The 21,003-nt window shown below is 41.6% G+C and overlaps 1 protein-coding gene across 4 annotated transcripts in view; it reads right to left on the reverse strand.

Annotated features, from left to right (window-relative positions):
• The window catches only part of LAMB4 (laminin subunit beta 4), a 106,664-nt gene extending 92,983 nt beyond the window's left edge, over positions 1-13,681 (reverse strand). For 3 of the 4 annotated variants that reach the window (XM_046670494.1, XM_046670495.1, XM_046670492.1), the window contains exons 1-3: positions 13,600-13,681; positions 12,790-12,896; positions 4,728-4,772 (exon numbers count right to left, since the gene is read on the reverse strand). In XM_046670494.1, the coding sequence (XP_046526450.1) occupies positions 4,728-4,761 (34 nt within the window). In that variant the 5' untranslated portion in view covers positions 4,762-4,772; positions 12,790-12,896; positions 13,600-13,681. The remainder of the gene's footprint in view (positions 1-4,727; positions 4,773-12,789; positions 12,897-13,599) is intronic. The other variant, XM_046670493.1, reaches the window with a different exon arrangement.
• Positions 13,682-21,003: the final 7,322 nt, after the last annotated feature.

Raw genomic sequence — 21,003 nt, forward strand, 5'->3', positions numbered from 1 at the left:
GATAGCTAAAATAATTTTGAAAATCACTCTACTTGATATTAAGGCTTACTATATAGTTATAGGAAACAAGAGAGTGTAACATTGGCAGAAGGATAGACCCATAGATCAAAGGAACAGAATAGAGAATCCACAAATAGACCCACACAGATATGCCCAACTGATCTTTGAGCTGCAAAGGCAATCCAGTGGGAGAGGGATAGCCTTTTCAACAAATGGTGCTGGAGCTATTGGACATCCATAGGTAAAAAAAAAAAAAGTGTAACCAAAACCTCACATCTTGCACAAATATTAACACAAAATGGATCATGGACTTACATGTAAAATATAAAACTAGAAAGCTATAAAACTCCTATAACACATAGGAGAAAATCTTTGGGACTTGGGCTAGCTGAGGAATTTTTAGAATTGGTGACAAGAGCATGATGCATAAAAAAAAAATTGGTAAATTGGTAAATTGGACCTCATCAAAATTAAAAACTTGTTCCGAGGAAACCTTGTAAAGAGGTGAAAAGGCAAGCTACAGACTGGGGAAATATAATTCAAATCTCATATCTGATGAAACTATTGATCTACAATATATAAAGAGCTCTCAAAAGTCAACATTAAAAAACCAATCCAATTAGAAAATGGCAAGCAGCACGAAAGACATTTCATTGAAGAAGAAGATATACAGATGTCAAATAAGCACCTGAGAAGATGTCCAACAACATTAGCCCTTAGGGAAATGCAAATCAAAACCACAATGAGATATCACTACATACCTATCAGAATGGCTAACATGAAAAATAGTGATAACGCAAGATGCTGGAGGGGATGTGGAGAAACTGGATCACTCATACTCTGCTGGTGGGAACATAAAATGGTACAGCCATTCTTGGGAAAAGTATGGTGGTTTCTTATAAAACTAAGCATGTGCTTATCATTCAATCCAGCAATTGCTCTCTTAGGTATTTATCCCAGAGAAATTACATTTTATGTTCACACAAAAACCTGTATACAAATGTCTATAGCATCTTTATCTATAATAGCCAAAAACTAGAAACAACTCAGATGTCCTACAATGGGTGAATGATAGTTAAGCAAAGTGTGGTACTCCATACCATGGAATAGTACTTAGTAAAAAAAGAAAGGAATTATTGATACACACGACAACCTGGATGAATCTGAAAGGAATTACACTGAGTGAAAAAAGCCAGTCTCAAAAGGTTATCTACTGCATAATTCCATTTCCTGAATGACAAAATCATAGAGATGGACAACAGATTTGTGGTTGTCAGGGGTTAGGGAGGTAGGGAGGGTTGGGGGTGGGTGCAGATATGAAAGGGTAGCAATAGGAATCTTTGAGGGGATGGAACTGTTATGTCTCTTGGCCGTGGTGATGGCCATGCAAATCTGTACATGTGATAAAAGTGCACAGAATTAACTACATACACACACAAATGAGTTCATGAAAACTGGTGAAATCGGAACGAGGTCAGCGGACTATTTCAACGACAATTTCCTGATTGTAATTGGGTGAAAAGCATATGGAATTCCCTCTGTATTATTTCTTACGACTGCATGAGAACCTGCAATTACCACAAAATAAAAAATGAAAAAAACCCAAACAATCCTCTCTTCCCTCAAAATCACCCCATCAACCTCTCAACGGTGAATCAAGGAAATCTCACGCTCTAAAACAATGCGCACAGGCCCTCTTCCAGCTGCTCTTAAATACTTTTCCCTTGAGACATGAAAATTTATGCCAAGCCCTGATTTCAGCAGACAGGAGTGTGAGGGACGAGCCTAAAATGAAAAATAATTACCATACTGTGGAATAAGCTTGGTTTCTCCTCAGTTTTCTCCATTGTAAAAACATAAAGAAATAATTTTTGTTATGGACTTGTTTTGCATTTAATGGATTTCTTTCCTTCAGCTCGCCCTCTAAAAATAAATGCTATTGAAAAATAATGTTCTTTCCCTTATGTACACATTGCCCCCATAAACTAGTCTATGAATGTGGTCATTCTGTGATTACTGTCAGGCATTAAACACACATAGATCTTAGTTCTACAGCCAAGAATGTATTCATAATGTCTCCTCCCCACAGGTTTCCAAGGGGCGGTTTGAACAGAGAATTTTCTATCCTCAATCTGGTGGCAAAGATTATTCTTCTAAAGCAAAGCCACAACATTTCTTTCTATTTCTTTGAGGTAGATACGTGAAGAAAGTTAGCTCCGTTATCCCCTTTTTATTTCATTGTATAAGTGATCCTAGATTAGTTAACATGGATTTTTCCTTTTATTTACCCAACAAACCCAGATTTCCTTTCATTTCCTGGAATTGGCATCTAGGATAAATAACCAATCAGAAGTTTAGACATCAATAGACAGAGGCTTTTTAAAACAAGGTCAGGTATAAAATCTCTGTCAGTGCTACGTGTCGGGTAACTAAGTCTTCCCTTCCATGGATTTATTCCTTTAGACAAGTTCCATCCTGAATTCTTTTATTAGAATTGTTGCCTAGAGATTAAACATGTTTTTATAACCTGACTTGGCCAAACTTGTTTTGATCAGATTGTACTTTTCAGAAATAAAATTATTCCAGGACTTAGGGAAATTGAACCATTATTCGTGTAATATTATAATTGTAAATAGGGGCTTCTGGTGGAAAATATTTGGCAAAAAGTGGCTAGAAACATAAGTAGTTAAAGCTTCATGCCCGAACATAGACTCAGCAACATCTTTCCTGGGCTGAAGCCTTCAACTGCCAGATTATCACATTAGCAAGAATTTGGAATTGATTCAGAAAATAAAGATGTTTATGTCTTTAGAAAATCAGTGTATTCCTCAGAAATGACATACAACTTGAAGTAGAATCTTATTAAAATGAATTTAGGAGATATCATCATTTAAGGAAAATGCACAGCAAATTTTCTATAAACTGAAGGATTATTTTGTAGAAATAACTATTATGTAATCGCTCTACCTAGTAATTTTGTATGTTGTTATAATTTTCTTAAACAAGTGAGATATTTTCATACCCTTTAGAATTCACTTCAGAGTTTTAGAGGCTGTAAACACACACACGTTTATGTACTCACACACACTATTATTACGGGTAAGAAAATGTACAAATAATGCACGATAGATAAGTTTGCATTTTGCATCCAGTACCCAAAACCTGGGGCCAATGCATGCTTTATGATTTTTTTCTCCTTATCTTCCTTAGTCAGAATGCAAGGCAAAATGTTTGAATGGCTCCAGGGTTTATAGAAATGCCTATGGTCAAACTACAAGTCAGGAAATGCCCAAGCTGATGACATGGGATTAACTGGTTGGTAGCCAACCACAAGCAACCCTAGAGATTTGGGTTAGATCAGGCTTTAGAAATCCCGGATCTATTGCAGTGAGGTCTTTTCTGCCCAAGCTGATTTAGTTTTGAAGATCTTCCGTGCTGAGAGAGAGGTCTCCTGATTGAGAAGGACTCTCTGCCAACTGTGGAGTGGGTTAGAATGTCGGCAAGGTGTGAGGAAGATATCTCGTACAGAGGCTGGGAGAGAGCTCAGTGATTCTCGGTGGTTGCTTCTGATTCTGAATACTGGTTTAGTCCCAAAGAGAACATCCAAGACAGACGTAGATTAAAAGAACCCTTCTCTGCCTATCTGAGGCCAGATCTAAGCTTCGTAGTCCTGGGGGCAGCATAACGAGTCTCCGAGCCCACTGGCTTGTGGCTCACCTCTCTGAGGTGGAGAATTTTCAACAGCATTTACATCTAGAGCTGTTCCTTCCTCCATTACCAGCAAGTCTAACTGGGAAACTGCCTCGGGGTTTGGGAATGGCAGAATTACAAGATGAGATTCTTAAAGTTTGCTGCCTTGAAGAAATTGAGCATGAATCTTGGAAGAGAAAATTCGAAGCAATTTCGTTAGTACTCAGCAACTGAAATCAGGGCTGTTATAGATATAGCAAAGTCAAGATCAAAGAGAGTAATTGTTGGAAACATTGTCTCTATGACTAATTCAAATTATTCTCAGCTTATTGAAGACAGCAGAGGCATGGAGAACTCAGTCTTTTAGCTCAGAGCTGCTGCTCACTATGAAGAGGGAATTTGGCCTATAATGCTACACGAGCCCTCATCACCGGGACGAGTGCTATATCCAAAGCAGAACTCTTTTTAAAAGTTAAAATAGGAGCTGGCCCTGTGGCCAAGTGATTAAGTTTACACGCTCTGCTTTGGCGGCCCAGGGTCCACCAGTTCAGATCCTGGGTGTGGACCTACACACCACTCATGAAGCCATGCTGTGGCGGCGTCCCACACAGAAGAACTAGAATGACTTACAGCTAGGCTATACAACTATGTACTGGGGCTTTGGGGAGAAAAAAAAAGAAAAGAGGAAGATTGGCAACAGATGTTAGCTCCTGGCCAATCTTCAAAAATAAATAAAATATATTGTAGTTGTAAACTAAGAATCTGAAAGTATTTTACTTTCTTCAGCATATTTCTTTACTGGCTTATCTGCTGGTGCTAATATTCCTTTAAAGAGTGATAGAAATAGCTATATGTGGATATTATACATGTTTGAGTGGAATTTTTGAGTTGCTTGACACAATTTTAAAACAGATGAGTCTTACAAGTATGTAATAGCATAGAAAAAAAGGAGTGGCTATATTTAAAAGCTATTTCTACTAAATACTTTAGAACAATTCATTTTAAGCAGAAAATGGATTTTGATGACAAATACTCACCAAGGTGCAGAAAAAAGGTCAGTTGAAATTGCATTCTTTTGTCTGCTAGGTTAAAAAAAAAAGGAGATTAAAATCAGTCACTGATGGAATCAATAATTGCCATCAATTTTCAATGATTTGAAAATTTGTCAAATGGCTCTTCCCTTTAGGGACACAAAATACCTACAGTGCCCAATTGATTAAAAAATAAGTGCATTCAATTTTTACAAATATTTGTTTTCTATTTTTTCAAATCACAGAATGCATTTGTGGTGAATAATATGAAACAAGTATAATTTCCTTTCCATATTTTTATTTTAACCTATTTTTGCCCATTCTCATTTAGAAAAAATTTTAAATTATATAATTATTTATGTACTCATTATTGAAAAAATAGAAAAATCAGACAGGCAAAATGAAAGAATTATTATCCATAGTACCACCATCCAGAGAAAAGTGGTTAATATTTTGCTATATGTTCTTTCATACTTTTTTCCTTGCATATAAATATTCTCCAAAAATGATATCGTATTGTATGCTTGTTCAATCAATAGATCCCGAACGTCTTTCTGTACGAGCAAATACAGTGATTTTCAACCTAGCAAGGGACACCTGGATCACCTGGGGCTTCCACAAAGCATGCCTGTGTTCCCCTGTGTAGATTCTGCAGTGCGTCTCTAGATAGGGGGCCCCAAGCCATGCTGTGGGGAAGCCTGATAGAGATGGGATTGGCACACACCTCGGTGGGCTGGGAGAAGAGGAGGAGAATGTTCTCCGGCAGCAGTACTTTAAATTACTGGGCAGTATTCCTCTGAATGCAGGAACCAGAACCTGTTTAATGAACCCCCATCAGTTAATGTGCACTTTGTTTCTAATATTTTCCTGTTATAAATATTTTTGTTAAACCTTTGTTCATATCTTTAACTATTCCCCAGGATATATTAAATGGAGCAAAAATAATAGATCAAAGAGCATATGTATGTGTGTGTGTGTGTGTATACAGACATATAAGCATATAAAGAGTACACATATGCACAGATATTCATGCACATTACACACATGCATGTGTGTAAGACATATACAAAGAGCACACACATGCACACACATGCACAGTACATGATGCACATGTGCAGACATAGATGTGTATAAATAGTGCATGCATGTATATATACTGCATGTATACAGACACACATGTATATAAGGAGCACATATACGTATATATAGGTATACAGTTATATACATGCACATAAAGAGCACATGTATGCATGTATAACACTACATGTGTATGCAAAGAGCACACATATTTATACATACCATAAGCATGCATGTGTGTATACAGACATATGTATATAAGGAGCACATATATGCATACATGCTACATGTGTGTGCGTGTGTGTACAAAGTTTTTGATGTTACTGTCAAACTACCATGAGGGAAGTTTGTCCCAATTTACAGTCTCACCAACAGCCTGTGGGAACAACCATTGACCTGAGCCCTTGCCAACAGTGAATATTATGAATTTTTAAAGTTTCATCAATTGAAAAACAAAAACTATACCTCATCATCATTCTTTCAATATTTTTATTTGAACAGCAGTGATATAAAAATTTGCTCATGTATTCACAGGTGAGAATTATTTCTGACATTCTATCCTTCAAGGCTTTTCCTAGAGAATTCTTTATGGATTCGACTGAGCCCACCTTCTTAATCCCTCTACTCTTGCATGCCTGTACTCCAGCCTTAGTCCGCCACATCCAGCTTCCGAAGCCTCTGCTCACGCTGTTTGCTTTGCCTTGAATGCCACCCTCCTAAACTCAAATTCCAGCCTCCTTTTGAAGTCTTTTTAGAGTGTTTTGAAATGCCTGGTTTTAGGCAAATTTCCCATTCTGTGATCCAAGCTCTTTACACAGCCTGGGGTTCATTTCGGACACCCACTGTCAAAAGAAAATGACTCCCTGAGAAGCAGTCCCCTCGTAGCATCTCCATCTGAAAATGAGCTCTCTCTGTATTAAAGTCTGCAATTTTGGACTAATGACCTTATACAAAACCTTGTGAAGACCTATAGAAGAATCCAGAATGGAACCTTAGGAAGGTCCATTCTGTCTGGGCACCTGAACCTGAGCACTTTTTCTCAATCGGGTTCTTGTTGCCTTTTCCTCAGTCAGGCATGAAGTTTTGGTCCATGACCCAGCTACACTTTTGAGAACATGAAATCCCCAGTCCTGATGCTGTCCTGGACTCAGAACTCTTGCCTGCATGCTTCATTCTGTCCAGAAATGTAGAAAGATTAACAACGTGGTTATCCTTCTAACAAGGCTGGGCAATATAAGCAAAGTTTGAAAATATTATTCTTTATAATTAAAGAAACTGACTTCAGTGAGGTTATGATCTGTGTGAATAGCCTATAATCTGTGTGAATTCGGGGCTTAAATGCTCTAAGCTCTGGGTTGCTGAAAGTAATCAAAAAGCTATATAGGAAATATCTGTTTCTCCCAAAGGGGAATTCGTTCACAGGGCAGATTTCAAACTGAAAGACTGCAGCTACAGCTACGGGCTAAAATCTCCTTCCTTCGGAAAAGTGGGACGGACGCAGACCGCAGACGGCAGAATTCTAAGGACTCAGATTTACAGAGAAAGCAGGCAGAACAGCAACGCTGATTGGGGAGTAAGAGATCACGTGGAACGCCTTTTCAGAGCATTTTGGGGGAACAAAGAGCCCTTAGTGTCACAGTTCATCACGTTTATGAGGGGAAAATGAACTTCTGGGAATTTTCTCAGTCCATCTCAGCATTATCTTCAAGCAATAATAAAGGTCATGATACAGAGAAGTGAACTTTCCAGCATCAATCAAGCAACCGGGGTCAAGAACGACCTGCCCCAAAGGAGAGGAGGAGAAGATCCCAAACCAGACTAGAATAGAGCCACTCTCTTACTAATAATTGCTAAAGGACTAGCACCAGTTTCTCAGTGAGGAAGTGAATGACAGAACCACGTGGCTTCTCGAGAATTCCACTGCCTATGGAGCGCCTCCACCTAGCCCTGGCTGCACCTTAGAAACACCTGGGAAGATGATTTTTTATGACTTCTCTTAAAAGTATTTATTTTATGATAAAATACATGTAACAAAATTGATGATCTTAACCATTTTTAAGTGTATGGTTCAGTGGTGTGAAGTACATTCAGATTGTTGTGTAACCAATCTCCAGAACTCTTTTTATCTTCTAAAACTGAAACCCTGTACCCATTAAACACTAACTCTCCATTCCCCGTCCCCCAGCCCCTGGCAACCCCCATTCTACTTTCTGTCTCTATGAACCAGGCGCCTGTAGGTAATTCATATAAGTAGAATCATATGCTATTTGCCCTTTGGTGACTGGCTTATTTCGTTTAGCATGCTATCTAGGTTCATCCATGTTGCAGCATGTCAGAATTTCCTTCATTTTTAAGCCTGAATACTATTTTACTGTATGTACCTGGGGAGATTTTTTTAAACTACCCAGGCTCAGACCCAACCCAGACCAATTCAATCAGAGTCACCGCAGGTGGGACCCAGGCGTCGAGGTGTTTATGATGCTGCCCAGAGGATTCTAATTTGTAGCCAGGACTGAGAACCACGGATGGCTCGTGAACACCTAAAACTCATTAATTTGCCCTGTATACCTGTTTTCCTCCTGGATTCCATTCTAAGAGAAAGGCATTACACAATGGTTTGCTGCACATTAGGATCACCTGGGGAGCTCTGATAACCCTGCTGCCCAGGTAACATTCCACACCAATTAAATCAGAATATCTAGGGTGGGGTTTCAGCATCAGTATTTTTTTTAAATATTCCAGTTTGGGACCCACTGATATTACTGTGGACCACGTTGCTTAGGCCAGAAACTGGAAGGTCATCCTTGATCCCTCCGTCTCTCACCCTTCAGATCTAAATTTGATCCTATCTCCTTAAATAGTGGCGCTCAGAGTGCGGTCCATGAGCTTAATAAGGTGACCAGTTCATCCTGGTTTGCCTGGGAATTTTCTGGTATTAGCACTGAAAGTCCCTCGGTCCTGGGAATGCCCCTGAGTCCTGCGCAAACCCAGATGTCGGTCACCCTCCTGGATCAGCTGCATCAGTGTCGCCTGGGAACTTGTTAGAAATGCAAATTATCAGGCCCCTGCCCAGGGCCTACCGATTCAGAACCTCTAGGGATGGGGCCCAGCACTCTGTGCTTTTCAAGCCCTCCAAGTGAGTCTGGTGTACGCTCAAGTTGGAGGACCACTGTCCTCAGTGACTTGCAAGTCCACCCTGTGAAGATCAGAGCTGCTGCTGCTCCCAGTGATGGCAGCTAGCGCTATGACAGCCTGCTCTGTGGCGGGACATTCTGAGCTGTCTGCATCGTTCCGCAGTGGGATGCTGCAGGGCCAGGCTGTGGTGTACGGGTGAGCAGGGTGGGTGGGTGGGGGCGCCCGTCACTAAGCTCTGTCTTAACTAGATCCACTCCTGTCTGAATCTGCACACTCTTCTTAGAGATCGCTCAGTGAAGGGCATCATTTTCTAGCCCCTTAATATCCAAAAGTGATTTTCTCATTATAATAAAGGCTTTTTATATTGTCAATAAGCTTCTAGGGAAAAAACAGAAAAAAGAGTTTTCTTTCATCTCTGAGGTCTCTCCTGTGAAACTTCTCATCTCTCTGCATGGGGGTGTTCAACATCTCATTACCCCCATAAGAAACCCCATCCCCTTTAATGGACATCCCTTATCTGCCTCTTCCTGAAACTCCAGGGAACTACAATCTAGTTCCTCTCTCTGTGGCTTGCCTATTCTGGATACTTCATATAAATAAAATCATACAATATGTGGTCTTTGTGGCTGGCTTCATTCAGTTAGCATATTTTCAAGGTTCATCCATGTTATAGCAGATGTGGGTACTGCATTCCTTTGTACTGCTAAATAATATTCCATTATATGGATAGACCACACTCTGTTTATCCATTCATCAGTTCATGGAACTTTGGATTTTTTCCTACTTTTTGGCTATTATGAATAATGCTGCTCTAAACATTTATTTTCAAATTTTTGTACGCATGTATATGCTCATTTCTCTTGGGTAGGAAACCTTCCGCTTTTTAAAAAAAAATTATGACCCATCTAAACCTTCCTAATAGAGTGTAAGCATTTGAAAGCAAACATTCATCTTTTTGTCCCTGAAAATGCTTAGAAAAATATTGAAAACATTTGTTGACTTGAGTGCATTCTAGTTTGCATTTCTTGTGTTAAAATACGCCTGTGTCTAAGATTGGCACCAAGCCAGAGCACAGCCTTCTGGATGTTTACTCACCTGTGGTTCCACTAACCTCGTCTCATCTGCCCTCACCCGAAGGCCTCGGCAGGGCTCTGGAGGTGCCCGAGGCTGCCTTTGCCTCCGTTTTATGATCCCCGTATCAATTGCCAATCAGTTGCTGACCTTTTTCCTGCCTCTTCCCCACAGCCTTATTCTGTGGCTTCTAGTCCCTGACTTGCTCCCTATTTCCATATTCTTTTGCTTTCCAGAGCCCCAGTGTGAAACGAGTTGTTTTTAAATCCAAAGATTTAAACATAATATGAAGCACATAGGGAGGTAGAGAGGGATGTGAATGTAATCACTCATCAATAGTCCTAAGCGGTTTTATACCGTAGCTGAAACAAACTCGAAAGGAGGTCGTTAATTGGAAGGTCAGTATACAGCAGGTCAGTCCTGTCTGCATTTAGAACTGATCCTAGACCTGTGCTTTGTGAAACAATCCCGAACCCCATCCTGTGAGGGATTTCAAGCTTTCAGGTCAGAAGAACTGGCCTGTGGTTGGAAGCATTCACACTGTGGGCTTCTGCAGGACCCAGTGGAATGACGGGTGGAAAACGGACTGGGGACCCTGGCTTCCTTTCCGCCACCCAAGTAATGGGAGTGGTCCCATAGGAATGCCAACACTGAGGTTTCAAATCCTTTAACCCAGCTATCTGGGCAATCCCTGAGGCACAGGGAACAAAAAGGTGAGTCAATCCTGGTTAGTTTGGGGTACTAAAAATATTCTCCCTGAAATAATCCTGTAAAATGTGGAAAAGGGACTCAAATCATCCCTGATTTTCTTCTCTATGTCATCTTGCAGGTGGACTCTTGACTTCCTGTTACCAATTAATTCCTTATATCTGCCCTGACACATTTCTGCCTCCTGGAATATAATCTCCTTCCTTCTCGGTGAAGATGGATTATGGCTGATCCCTGTAACTATGGTGGAAAGGCTCAGGCCATGTCAGCTTTCCTGCTTCTCACTCGTGTGGTGGTTCTCAATGGGATGGATTTGCTCCACAACACATGGCAATGTCTACAGACATTTCCAGCTGTCACCATAGCGGAGGGGGATGCCACTGACATCTAGAGGCCAGGGATACTGCTAAACGAATCTCTTTCAATGCACAGGACAACCCCCATCGCCATAACAAAGAATTACCTGGCCCCAAATATCAACAGTGCTGAGCTTGAGAAACCCTGCAGGGGACTTCAGTACCCAGAGCCAGGGCCTGGTCACCCACCCTTCGTTTCCATAAGTTGCTCTGCTCTAGTCTTACTCCCAGTATTCTGTTTCCCATTTCAGGTCACCTAAGCCCCACACTAGATGAGTGTTATAGTATAAGTCTGGCAACTTGGAGCAGCTCTGTTATCTGAAATCGCCTGCCCAGGCTGTCAGCGCCACAGCTGCACATACGGCACAATCTCAGGCCTTGTGGGCATCTCCTCCACACCTTCCTTCATCAAGTTACACAGTTAATCGGTGCCGCTTTTCTGGTTGGTTTAGCAGAACTGACACGTGGGAAGCTTCATAGGGGCTGCGTGAAATGTTTGTCTCATGGAATTCATTGGCCAGTTGAAGTGATATACGTAAATCTAATTGGAATGAATAAACATAATATCACCCCTTTGGATGACAAGCCTGTAAACGTATTAACAAAGGAACTGGATGCATTTTGGCAATTGTTTGATGTATGCTGCTAGATGACACTGGTCTTAAATATATGAAGTGTTGCCCTAAACAGTAAAATACGTGAAACTGACAGCAACTCACATCCTGGCGTTGCTGGTTGATTTGAACTTACCGACCGTTCACCGACATTGCCTCGTCTGCCCTCACTTGAAGACTGTGCTCAGGGGCCCACTTCTTGTCAAAGAATTTCCTCTTTTTTGTTAAAATTATTTGGATGAAACAAATGAAGACATGAGGGGCATGCAATGTCAACTGCCCAGCAACTAGCCCCACAGGAGCAAATAGCATTTGCTAGACAGCCCCTCCCCAGGACAGCGTGCCTTCCGCTCCTGCTTCCACTACTGTTCCTATCTTCAAATTGAACAGTTATACCTAACACAGGAGATAATTATAGTAAATACATATTAGTCCTCAAGTCCTTTCCTGGCACACTTCAAATAGGTTACCTCATACATCTAGGAACGACAGTTCTCACGGAAATCTTCTGTTTAACTTTGCCTTATTTATGTAACGCTTTTTTTCACGTTCCATCAGGAATCATTAGTTCAGTTGTTGCCTAAATTGCACCACAGTGAGGAATGCAGAAGGCAAAGCTATAAAGTTAACTTTTCTCTCAATTACAGCAGCCACCATGCTTTCCTGAACACAATATTTACACATACTTAGATATTAACAAAACTATTGTGAAGATATGGACAGTTCTATAGAATTTGAACTTTTTGTAAATTGTCACAAGTTATATCACAATGATAAAATAAATATTCACCTAATACACAATTTAAAATGGGCGATTCAACCCTGCATCATCTGAAGCTTCCTCCAAGGAACAGAAAAGCTCAAGTCGTTGGCTGCACCCCACTCTGCTCTAAGCATTCATTTTTCCCGTCGGATACTGTATTATCTCTACATCTCTTGTGTACAAGTGTTATCTGATGATTTATCGTCCTGTAAAAGTAATGCTTATACTCCATGCTCTAATATATTACACTCTACGTTGGTTCCCCAAGTAACCCCCAAATTCTAAACTTGCTGATACTTTCACTTAATCCAAAAAATGCAAACGAGACAGAAGGTGAGACTTACCAGGATTCGAGAGTCTGTGTTGAGAGGCGCAGACAGTGAACAAGGCGTGTAAAAACACACCTGAGAGTGAGAGTCAAGTTAAGTAGAAAACATTTTCCCCGAGGCTCCTGAGGGCAGGAAAAAAAACATGAGAGGTGTTCCAAAACTCGCCAAAAAAGGTGACTTATGAAGTTACTTGCCTTAGGTTTTGACTTACACACACACACACACACTGTTTCCAGAGGGAAAGAGAGCTCCAGTTTACAGCAAATGTTCTTGATTTATGTGCCAAACTTCTGAAAGCAGTGACTGCGAGGAGCTGAGATCAGGGCTACTGCAGCAAACTGCAACATTCCCGGCAAATTTGTAACTAGCGTCTAGGTTACTTGTAGCTGCTCCAATGGTGTGAAGCGAAGGAGGAAGAGCCACAAAGCATCACAGGCTTGCGCTGTGCTCACAAAAGCAATTTAGGCACACCACCCTCTCGAGGAACGAATTGTTTGGGGAGATGCTCTAAGTTCACGTGGATGAAAGGAATGCGCAGGTTCAAATACATTTTACTTGCAATAATCGTTACAAAGTACACTCTCAACCTGGAAAAGAGTGGTTGATAAACCCAGACGTTTTCATTATTTACTAACTTGATAATTTTTGCTTGACTATCCAACTTTGCCTTCACAAACCAAGATTCTGGTGGTACGGAGAAAAGAATCTGTGTCTGGTGAAAGTCACAGAGAAAGAGCGAGACAGTCCATGGTATATTTCGGCTCCTAGAATTTGAGTAGTAAACTTATCCTCTACAAACACAACCTTAAGACAACATTAACTCACCCATTTCACTGATTCACACTGGCATCTGTCAAAGAGAAGACATGGCTCGTTCTGAACAGGAAAAATAAAGAAATTAAAAATTCAGGAGGCTAGATCATAGTTGGGTCATGGGCTCTGCAGTCCTTGCTTATAACGGCTGCCAACAACACCACGTGTGTTCATCCTCATGGTGGAAAGGTTTCGCTCACTCTTGAAAAACTTCTCTCCATTTTTACTCTTATCCAGAAACTTCAGTAGTGCACGCTCTAATACACCAACTGGAGATGACACTAAGCACTTTCTAGATTGGGGTGATAGGCTTATCGCTCCATTATTTAACTGGATTTGAATAAGTCACCAAGCAGTGTTGTTTACATTTTCATATACCAAAGAGGTGAAACAGAAAATAGCCTCTTCTTCTCCTTCCCCTTAAATGGTGTTGTTTCCTTGGCTCTGTCAACTGAGCAACTCCTTTTTCTTCCCATGTGTATTCCTCAGGCAAACACCTTAGGATGGTTTAATGGCTTAAACCACTTCCTTCTCTATCTCTAACCCATCTACTTCGGCGCTGTTTCCAATGGCCTATCTCTATCTGGATGACTCACCAGCACCTCCAACATCGGGCGTTCACCGCTGACCTCTTATTTTGTTGGAATCTGTCCATCTTCCACATTTCCATGCCATCTCAGTTAACCGCATCTTTATCCGCTCATTTGTTCAAGCCAGGAGCTCAGTGATGCTTAATTTCTTCCTCTCCCTTCCATTCCCTTGAAACGCACAATCAAAATCTCTGAGGTGGGCCTCCCTAAATGATTGACGGGGTCCAGTGACCAAGCAGGAAGTGGTCTCAGCTATGCCTTCTGCTGTGTCCCCCAAGGTTCCTGTGTTTTTTCCCTCCACACAGACGTGGCTAGTGATCATGCAGTTTTAGGGACTTCCCTTGGGCCTGGGCTGCTGGCACTGGGACGCTGCTCATGTCCTTTCAGAGGGAAGTTGCAGGGCTCAGACTGGGTCTCAGAATGTCGCCCAAAGGGGCTTAAAGGCTCAGGCTCAGAGTGTTGCCTTCTTTATCCATGTCCATTTGAAAAAGCACCTGCTTCTCACTATTTCTGCTCCCCCAAGATTGTTAGTCAGAAGGTCTTACCTTGCCCTGCCTCATTTACTCCTGAGATCCTTTCAAGAACAGTAGGGGGAGGGGTGGTTTGGGAGAAGAAGGCTAAATATTATTCATCGAACTGTTTTATTTTGCCTAGGAAGACTAAATTTAGTATTTTGTGTCCAGGTCTTGATGACCAAAACAAAGCTATGTCTACCTCAATTACTCAAAGTAGAACATTGTGAAACATTACATTTCCAGTATGACTCTCTTTAGCTTTCCCCAAGATGAGATCATCAAATAATTGAAGGAAACCCCCCAGTTCCCAAATGCTAAGTCAGCTTTTTAATTCTATTTACTCTTCCTTCCAGAGCGTTACATCAATATATAAGTTGGGGCTCTCATCATTTTTAACATAGCCTCTAGTTACCTCCTTAGTCTTCTCCTTGCTTCTTCTGAGCCATTGTCCTCACTGTCACCAGAGAACTCAGGTTCACACAGGTCACTTCTTTTCTTATGAACCTTCAGTGGCTCCCTTTCACTTACAGGATTTCTCAGTGTGGCATAACAAAACATGTTCATGGTCTGGCCCCAATATCTCTCCCCACGCTCCCTGCGTGAAAGCTATGCTCATTCTGTCCCTGGATACATTGTGCATTTTTTATGACTTAGGCCCTTACACAGGCCATTCCCTCTTGTGGGACACCATTCTCCAGTCTCCATTTGTCCTTTAGCTTTCACCTTTTGTAAAGGTTTTCCTGTCTCCTCCAGCAGAGTCGGCTATTCCTTCTTCTTTAGAAGCACTGCGATAGAGTGACGGGCTTTCTGCTGCAGTGAAGTGTTGGTGTCAGCCTCCCCCTAATTACTCTGAGCAACATGATGATAAGGACCAGAGAGAAGACCCATCCTTATTGCTCTTCCTCTGACTCCAGTAACCGGGCCGCTCATGTTTGCTGTGCCCAGAAGCCAACAGCCTAGCTTCGGCAGGTAAACTCCTAGGTACCCTCTGATCTTCGTTATCACCAGACTGAGGGGCGAAGGCTCAAGGGCCTAGCTCTGGGAGTCCTGGTGCCCACCAGGGGGCAGCACTCCGCACCCACCATGCAGACTTTCTCACCTGTGTTGGTCCATCCTTCAGGACTGGGTTTCTGTCTGGCGTTCCTTTCTTTCTAGGAGGAAGCCTGGCCCAGTATCAGGAGGCTGCCTTTACTGTATCCACCTGTGTCCTCTCCTTTGCCTGGGAACCTGGCACTTCATATTCTCCTTTAGGGTAGGTCCCCCTTTATGTCAGCCTCTTCCCATGGCTCTGCCACAGTGCCAGATCCTCCATAGTGGACATCTCATGGATTCTCCACCACTGGGTCTTGCCTAAACTCCACAGAGCTGACCATTACCAGAATCTACATGAATCTGGCCTATTCTTCTGTCCCCTACTCTAGTCTTGGAATAAGGACAGATCTTCTTAAGAAGCTGCTCCCTTGGCCAGGTTTGTAGCTAAGACAGCTTGTCATCTGCCCTCCTGTGATGAATTCACTGGGCATGGTCTTCTATCCTGCCAGGTTTCTGGCCAAGGATTTAACATATATCACACTGTATTCCAAAATACCGAGCTTAGGGCAGTGCACACAGTAGACACTTTCTCTTTGAGTGAACTGACATTAAATTGCAGAAACTGTAATAAAATTATATGAGAAATCTTTCTATCAGAAAAATCTAAATCCCTGAATGGAGATTTAGAATTTATATTCTAAAATTTGGGGCATGTGACATCGGTCGGCTGTCATCGGTCATGATAAGTTACTAAACAGAGTGGATGGCACAGGAAAGTAATCCAAGGGAATTCCCAGGGAGAAAAATGTTCAAGACAAGAGAGTGACAATTTTCTTTAGTGTCTAATAACTTAGAACAGCTAGAAATTTCTCCTTCATGCCCTAATAAGGCCCTATGGTAATTTAAGTCAACTGTTACTCCTGTTATCAACCGCCGTGTGCCATTCTTCACAAAATGTAATTTTCCTTTGTTTCATTTTGTTCCCCCGTCTCTTAGACCTTCTCATTTTCTCCTCTCATTTTCTCTAAAGCCAATTTTAATTGCCAGGAATAAGGCAGGGATATTTCGTCCCCGATTTATTTATTCATTTTCTCTGGTTCATGCTTCAGTAGTCATTTTCAGGCAGTTTGATATTTACCAGCTATAAAATGTGCTGAACTAGAGGGACTTGTTTCTTAGAAATAAGAGACAGCAATTCCATGCCAATCCACCTGGAGGGGATCAGGTGGCATGCTTTCTTTTTGGTTCTCGATTCTCTGTCAAGTCCCAGCTGACTTGGGATCACCTGAAAAGTCTCACACATCTTCTGTTGGCCCTGCGATTTGGCAGGTATAACCACTGCAGGAATTGCAGATTTATGTGGGCCAGGAATCCATATGGTTTGGAATTCCATTCTCCTACAAACGCTGATAGGATAGGAATAGGAACCAAGGCAGAGTCTTAAATTTCAGTCACCTGTGAGCATATTAACGCATCCATTTCAAATCTCCTATGCAGTTTCAGTGAGTAAGTTGGTTTGTTGCTTGAAAAGACTTATTTGGGATTCCTACAAGCTCTAGGGGAATATGCTCGTGGAAGAATAATGGTTGTGAACTGAGCCAAAATGAGGTCCTCATTTTCACACAACATGGACAAACTAGGGAACAGATTCAACAAACATCCCCCCAATACTAATTTTATAGACCTTTAAGCTCTTTCAGAAAAGTCTTTTTCAAAGCTTCTTGTTATTTAATGGCATGTTTTTATTTATTGCTATATTTTAAATTGATACCACTGTGGTTTTTAATTTTGTTTCCTACAGGTCAGATTACTCTTTTCACGTCTGATGTCCTGGAATGCAAACTCCTGGAAGACTGGAATCACATCTCTTCCCTTTCAGGACTAAGCACATGGAACTTTGCTTAGTCTTGGAACTAAGTTGTTTCATTTCTTCCTTTAAACCAACAGCTCCCGCAAAGCACCAGGTGGCGGGAGAGCAAAGAGTAGCATTAGGTTTTCTGGTTGAAACTTCAGCCAGCGGTTTCAGGGAAATGGAGGGACGTCTCATTTTGTTCATTTGATTGGTTTGTGATCTGTTTTATCTAATATTTAATCTAATACTATTGTTCCCTGTTGTCTTTCAAATTAATGTGCAAAACACAAAACCCTAGACAATAAAAATTCGTGTATATTTTAAAACTTCAAACATTGGAATTCCATCAGTGATTTTTTTCTTTCCCTTTGAAATGTCAATTTAAAAGGCTTGCTGCATTCCTGGGTGATTTTATTATATCTTGAGGGGTTTTCCCCTTGTGTATCTCCAGTTTTATAATGAAAATTGAAGTGACAATGTGGTTCAAATTTCAGAAATTTGCCTTCAAATAACCACATGTAGGTGACCGTGGGCTATTTTCTTGTAAATAGATGCCATGTTCTTAAGACATCTGCCTTCATCTTGGAATGGCTTAACTTTTTTTTTTTTTTAAGATTTTATTTTTTCCTTTTTCTCCCCAAAGTCCCCCGGTACATAGTTGTATATTCTTAGTTGTGGGTCCTTCTAGTTGTGGCATGTTGGGATGCTGCCTCAGCGTGGTTCGATGAGCAGTGCCACGTCCGCGCCCAGGATTCGAACCAACGAAACACTGGGCCGCCTGCAGCGGAGCATGTGAACTTAACCACTCGGCCACAAGGCCAGCCCCCCCCCCCCCTTTTTTTAAAGATTTTATTTTTTGGAATGGCTTAACTATTTACCTCTTACTGTTAAGGTTAGGGTTAGAGTGTTGTCAGACGAGGTATTTTCAAGAAGAATGATTTGCTCATCAAACAAAAAGTTCAGTCTGTTGGTTCATCAGAAGTCTCTCGATATAGCTCTTCTTAAACAAAGGTCTTGGCTTCTCGTTTTCCTTTCCAAAAAGAAAATAGCTTTATTGTTTTTCCTAAAAAATAGTATATGCTCATTTCCCCAAAATCTGACATTATAAAGAAGTATGAAGAAGAAAATACAAATCACCTGGACGCCCACAGCCTTTCAGTGAACACCCTTCCGGACTGCTCCTCTTTCCCACTGTCTCATTCTTGCTTGCTCCTTCATCTCTCAGAAATAGAGGTAGTGCTGGCTGAAGAGCAGAAGCAAGTACCCAAACTCAACGGGGTGGAATCCAAGCTCTGTTTCTTTAGTTGCAAAACCTTCAAAGCTGGGAAATTCCATTAGGTATAATTTACATACCATAAAATCCACTCGATTTAAGCATACAATTCAATGCATTCAGCTGAACTCAAGTTAAATGTGGGAGAAGTGGACATCTCATACCCCTAGGACAGGGTGTTTCCTTGGAAGGCAGCCTGGGAAGAAATCCCTTGGTGCAGGCTCATCTCAACCAGAATTGCATGATGAGCCTTGTCCTGCTGTGGCCCCACCTGACGGCAGGGCTCAGGAGGCAGTCCCCATCGAGACTTGCCCCAAGTCAAGGAGATTTCATGAGGGCTAAGGAGTCTTCACTGGGCACAAGGAGGCTTGCAAGTCCTGACAGGATATAGGGAGGGTTACTAAGTCTCAGGAGACACTGAGACAGCTAATCAGCCTTTAATAGATTTGGTGAACCTGAATGAACTAAGGTCACAATGAGTAATGGAGCTGACACATGCTGATGGGTGTGGGCCTGCCTACCAAGTCCTCAGGCAGTGAGGAAGCCCCAGAACCCTCCTTGACAGGACTGATGTCAACTGCCCTGTGTTACCTTAGAATGACCCCAGGCAGAGAGCCCATTGGCACCTGGAGAGAACCCCGGTAGATTTACCCTCTGGTTTCTTTTATAACCAACTTTCCTAGTTCCCCTCCTTACGGAGGAAGATGGGAAGATCACACAGCTTACAGTGACCTGGGCCTGAGGTAATCCTGGCATCTCCCATCTCAGCATCTGCCTCAGAGTGCCCTAGTTACCAGACCGAGGTCGCCGGAGCTCACAGGGCATTTACGAAAGAGCCAGGGGACTCAAGTTCATCGATGAGTTTTTACAATTCTCATCAAAATTTGTAAATGCATGGGAAAACTTCCAGGAAAGTGTTAAAAAGCACCAAATTTTAAGCTGTTGACAAATGTGTAAAAGCTGTGTCATTTCTGTGTAAAAACTGTTAACGCGGAGTCACGGATAATCATAGTTCTAAGTCTGCCCTCAAGATGAGGAAACTAAAGTCTAGAGCGTTAAACAGCTCAGCTAAAGCCACACACTGGTCCACGGCCATCCTCCATCTTTCCCACTCTAACAGACCCTGTGGATGGCCATGTTTCTTTTGTTGCATTGTTTGGTGTGGTGGCTTTGTGGCACAGGGTCACCCTGGCACACTGTAAGTTCAGTGAGACCAGAAAAATGGGAGTGTTTTGTAGGAGAATGAGGCATACTGTATCACTTAATTCCCACATCAAGTCTGGGAGGTAGGTACTAAATTATTCTCATTTTGCAGATGAGGAAACTGAGGCACAGAGAAGGTAAGTAACTCGCCCTTGGTTACACAGATATCCACATTTCCTTTAATTCCCCTAAAATAAACTGCTATAACAAGGAAGCAGAAGTAATAAACACCAGGTGGTTGGGGGGCGGGGCTGTCTTGGGTAATGAGTGACAGAACCAATCTTCCCAGAGCCTCTCCCTCCGATCACCCAGAACTGTGCCAGGAAAAAATGTGAAAATCTTTGAAATGGGGGAAAAAATTCCTGGTGTCCCATATAGTGCATCCTTTTTGGTTAGCTCTATCTTTCCTAGTCTTGGAGCTGTTTCACAACCCTGTAAGTTTCAGAATACTGATAGTAATGCAAAAGACCCTTGTCCGTAGAGACGCAAAGTGTGTCCTGTGGAGATGCAATTGATCACTGCCTTATAGATATTGACCAATTGATTTTAGCATTTCTGATGGCTTATACATGTGTGTTTTTAAAAATTTTCCTTCGGCTGCTATAACATTTTACTGGTTCCTTCATTAATTAATAAGTAAAATCTCTGGTGCATGTTATTTTATATTTGTATGGCAGACATCACTTTACCTTCTTAAAAAATTAATCTTTAACTGCTTGTAGCTCCTGAACGTGCCTGTGTGCCTTCTCACGAGCTGTTTCCTCTTCATGTAATGCTTTGCTCATTTCTTCGTCTAATTCAGGGGTCAGCAATCTCCAAGCCACAGGCCCTGTCTGTTCCAATGCCTGCTTTTGCAATGGCCTACAAGTTCAGATTAGCTTTTACAGTTTCAAGGCTAAAAAAAAATCAAAAGAATATTTTTGACACATGACAATGATGTGAAATACATTC

The sequence above is a fragment of the Equus quagga genome, chromosome 8 (assembly GCF_021613505.1).
Source record: "Equus quagga isolate Etosha38 chromosome 8, UCLA_HA_Equagga_1.0, whole genome shotgun sequence".
Taxonomy (NCBI): Eukaryota; Metazoa; Chordata; class Mammalia; order Perissodactyla; family Equidae; genus Equus; species Equus quagga.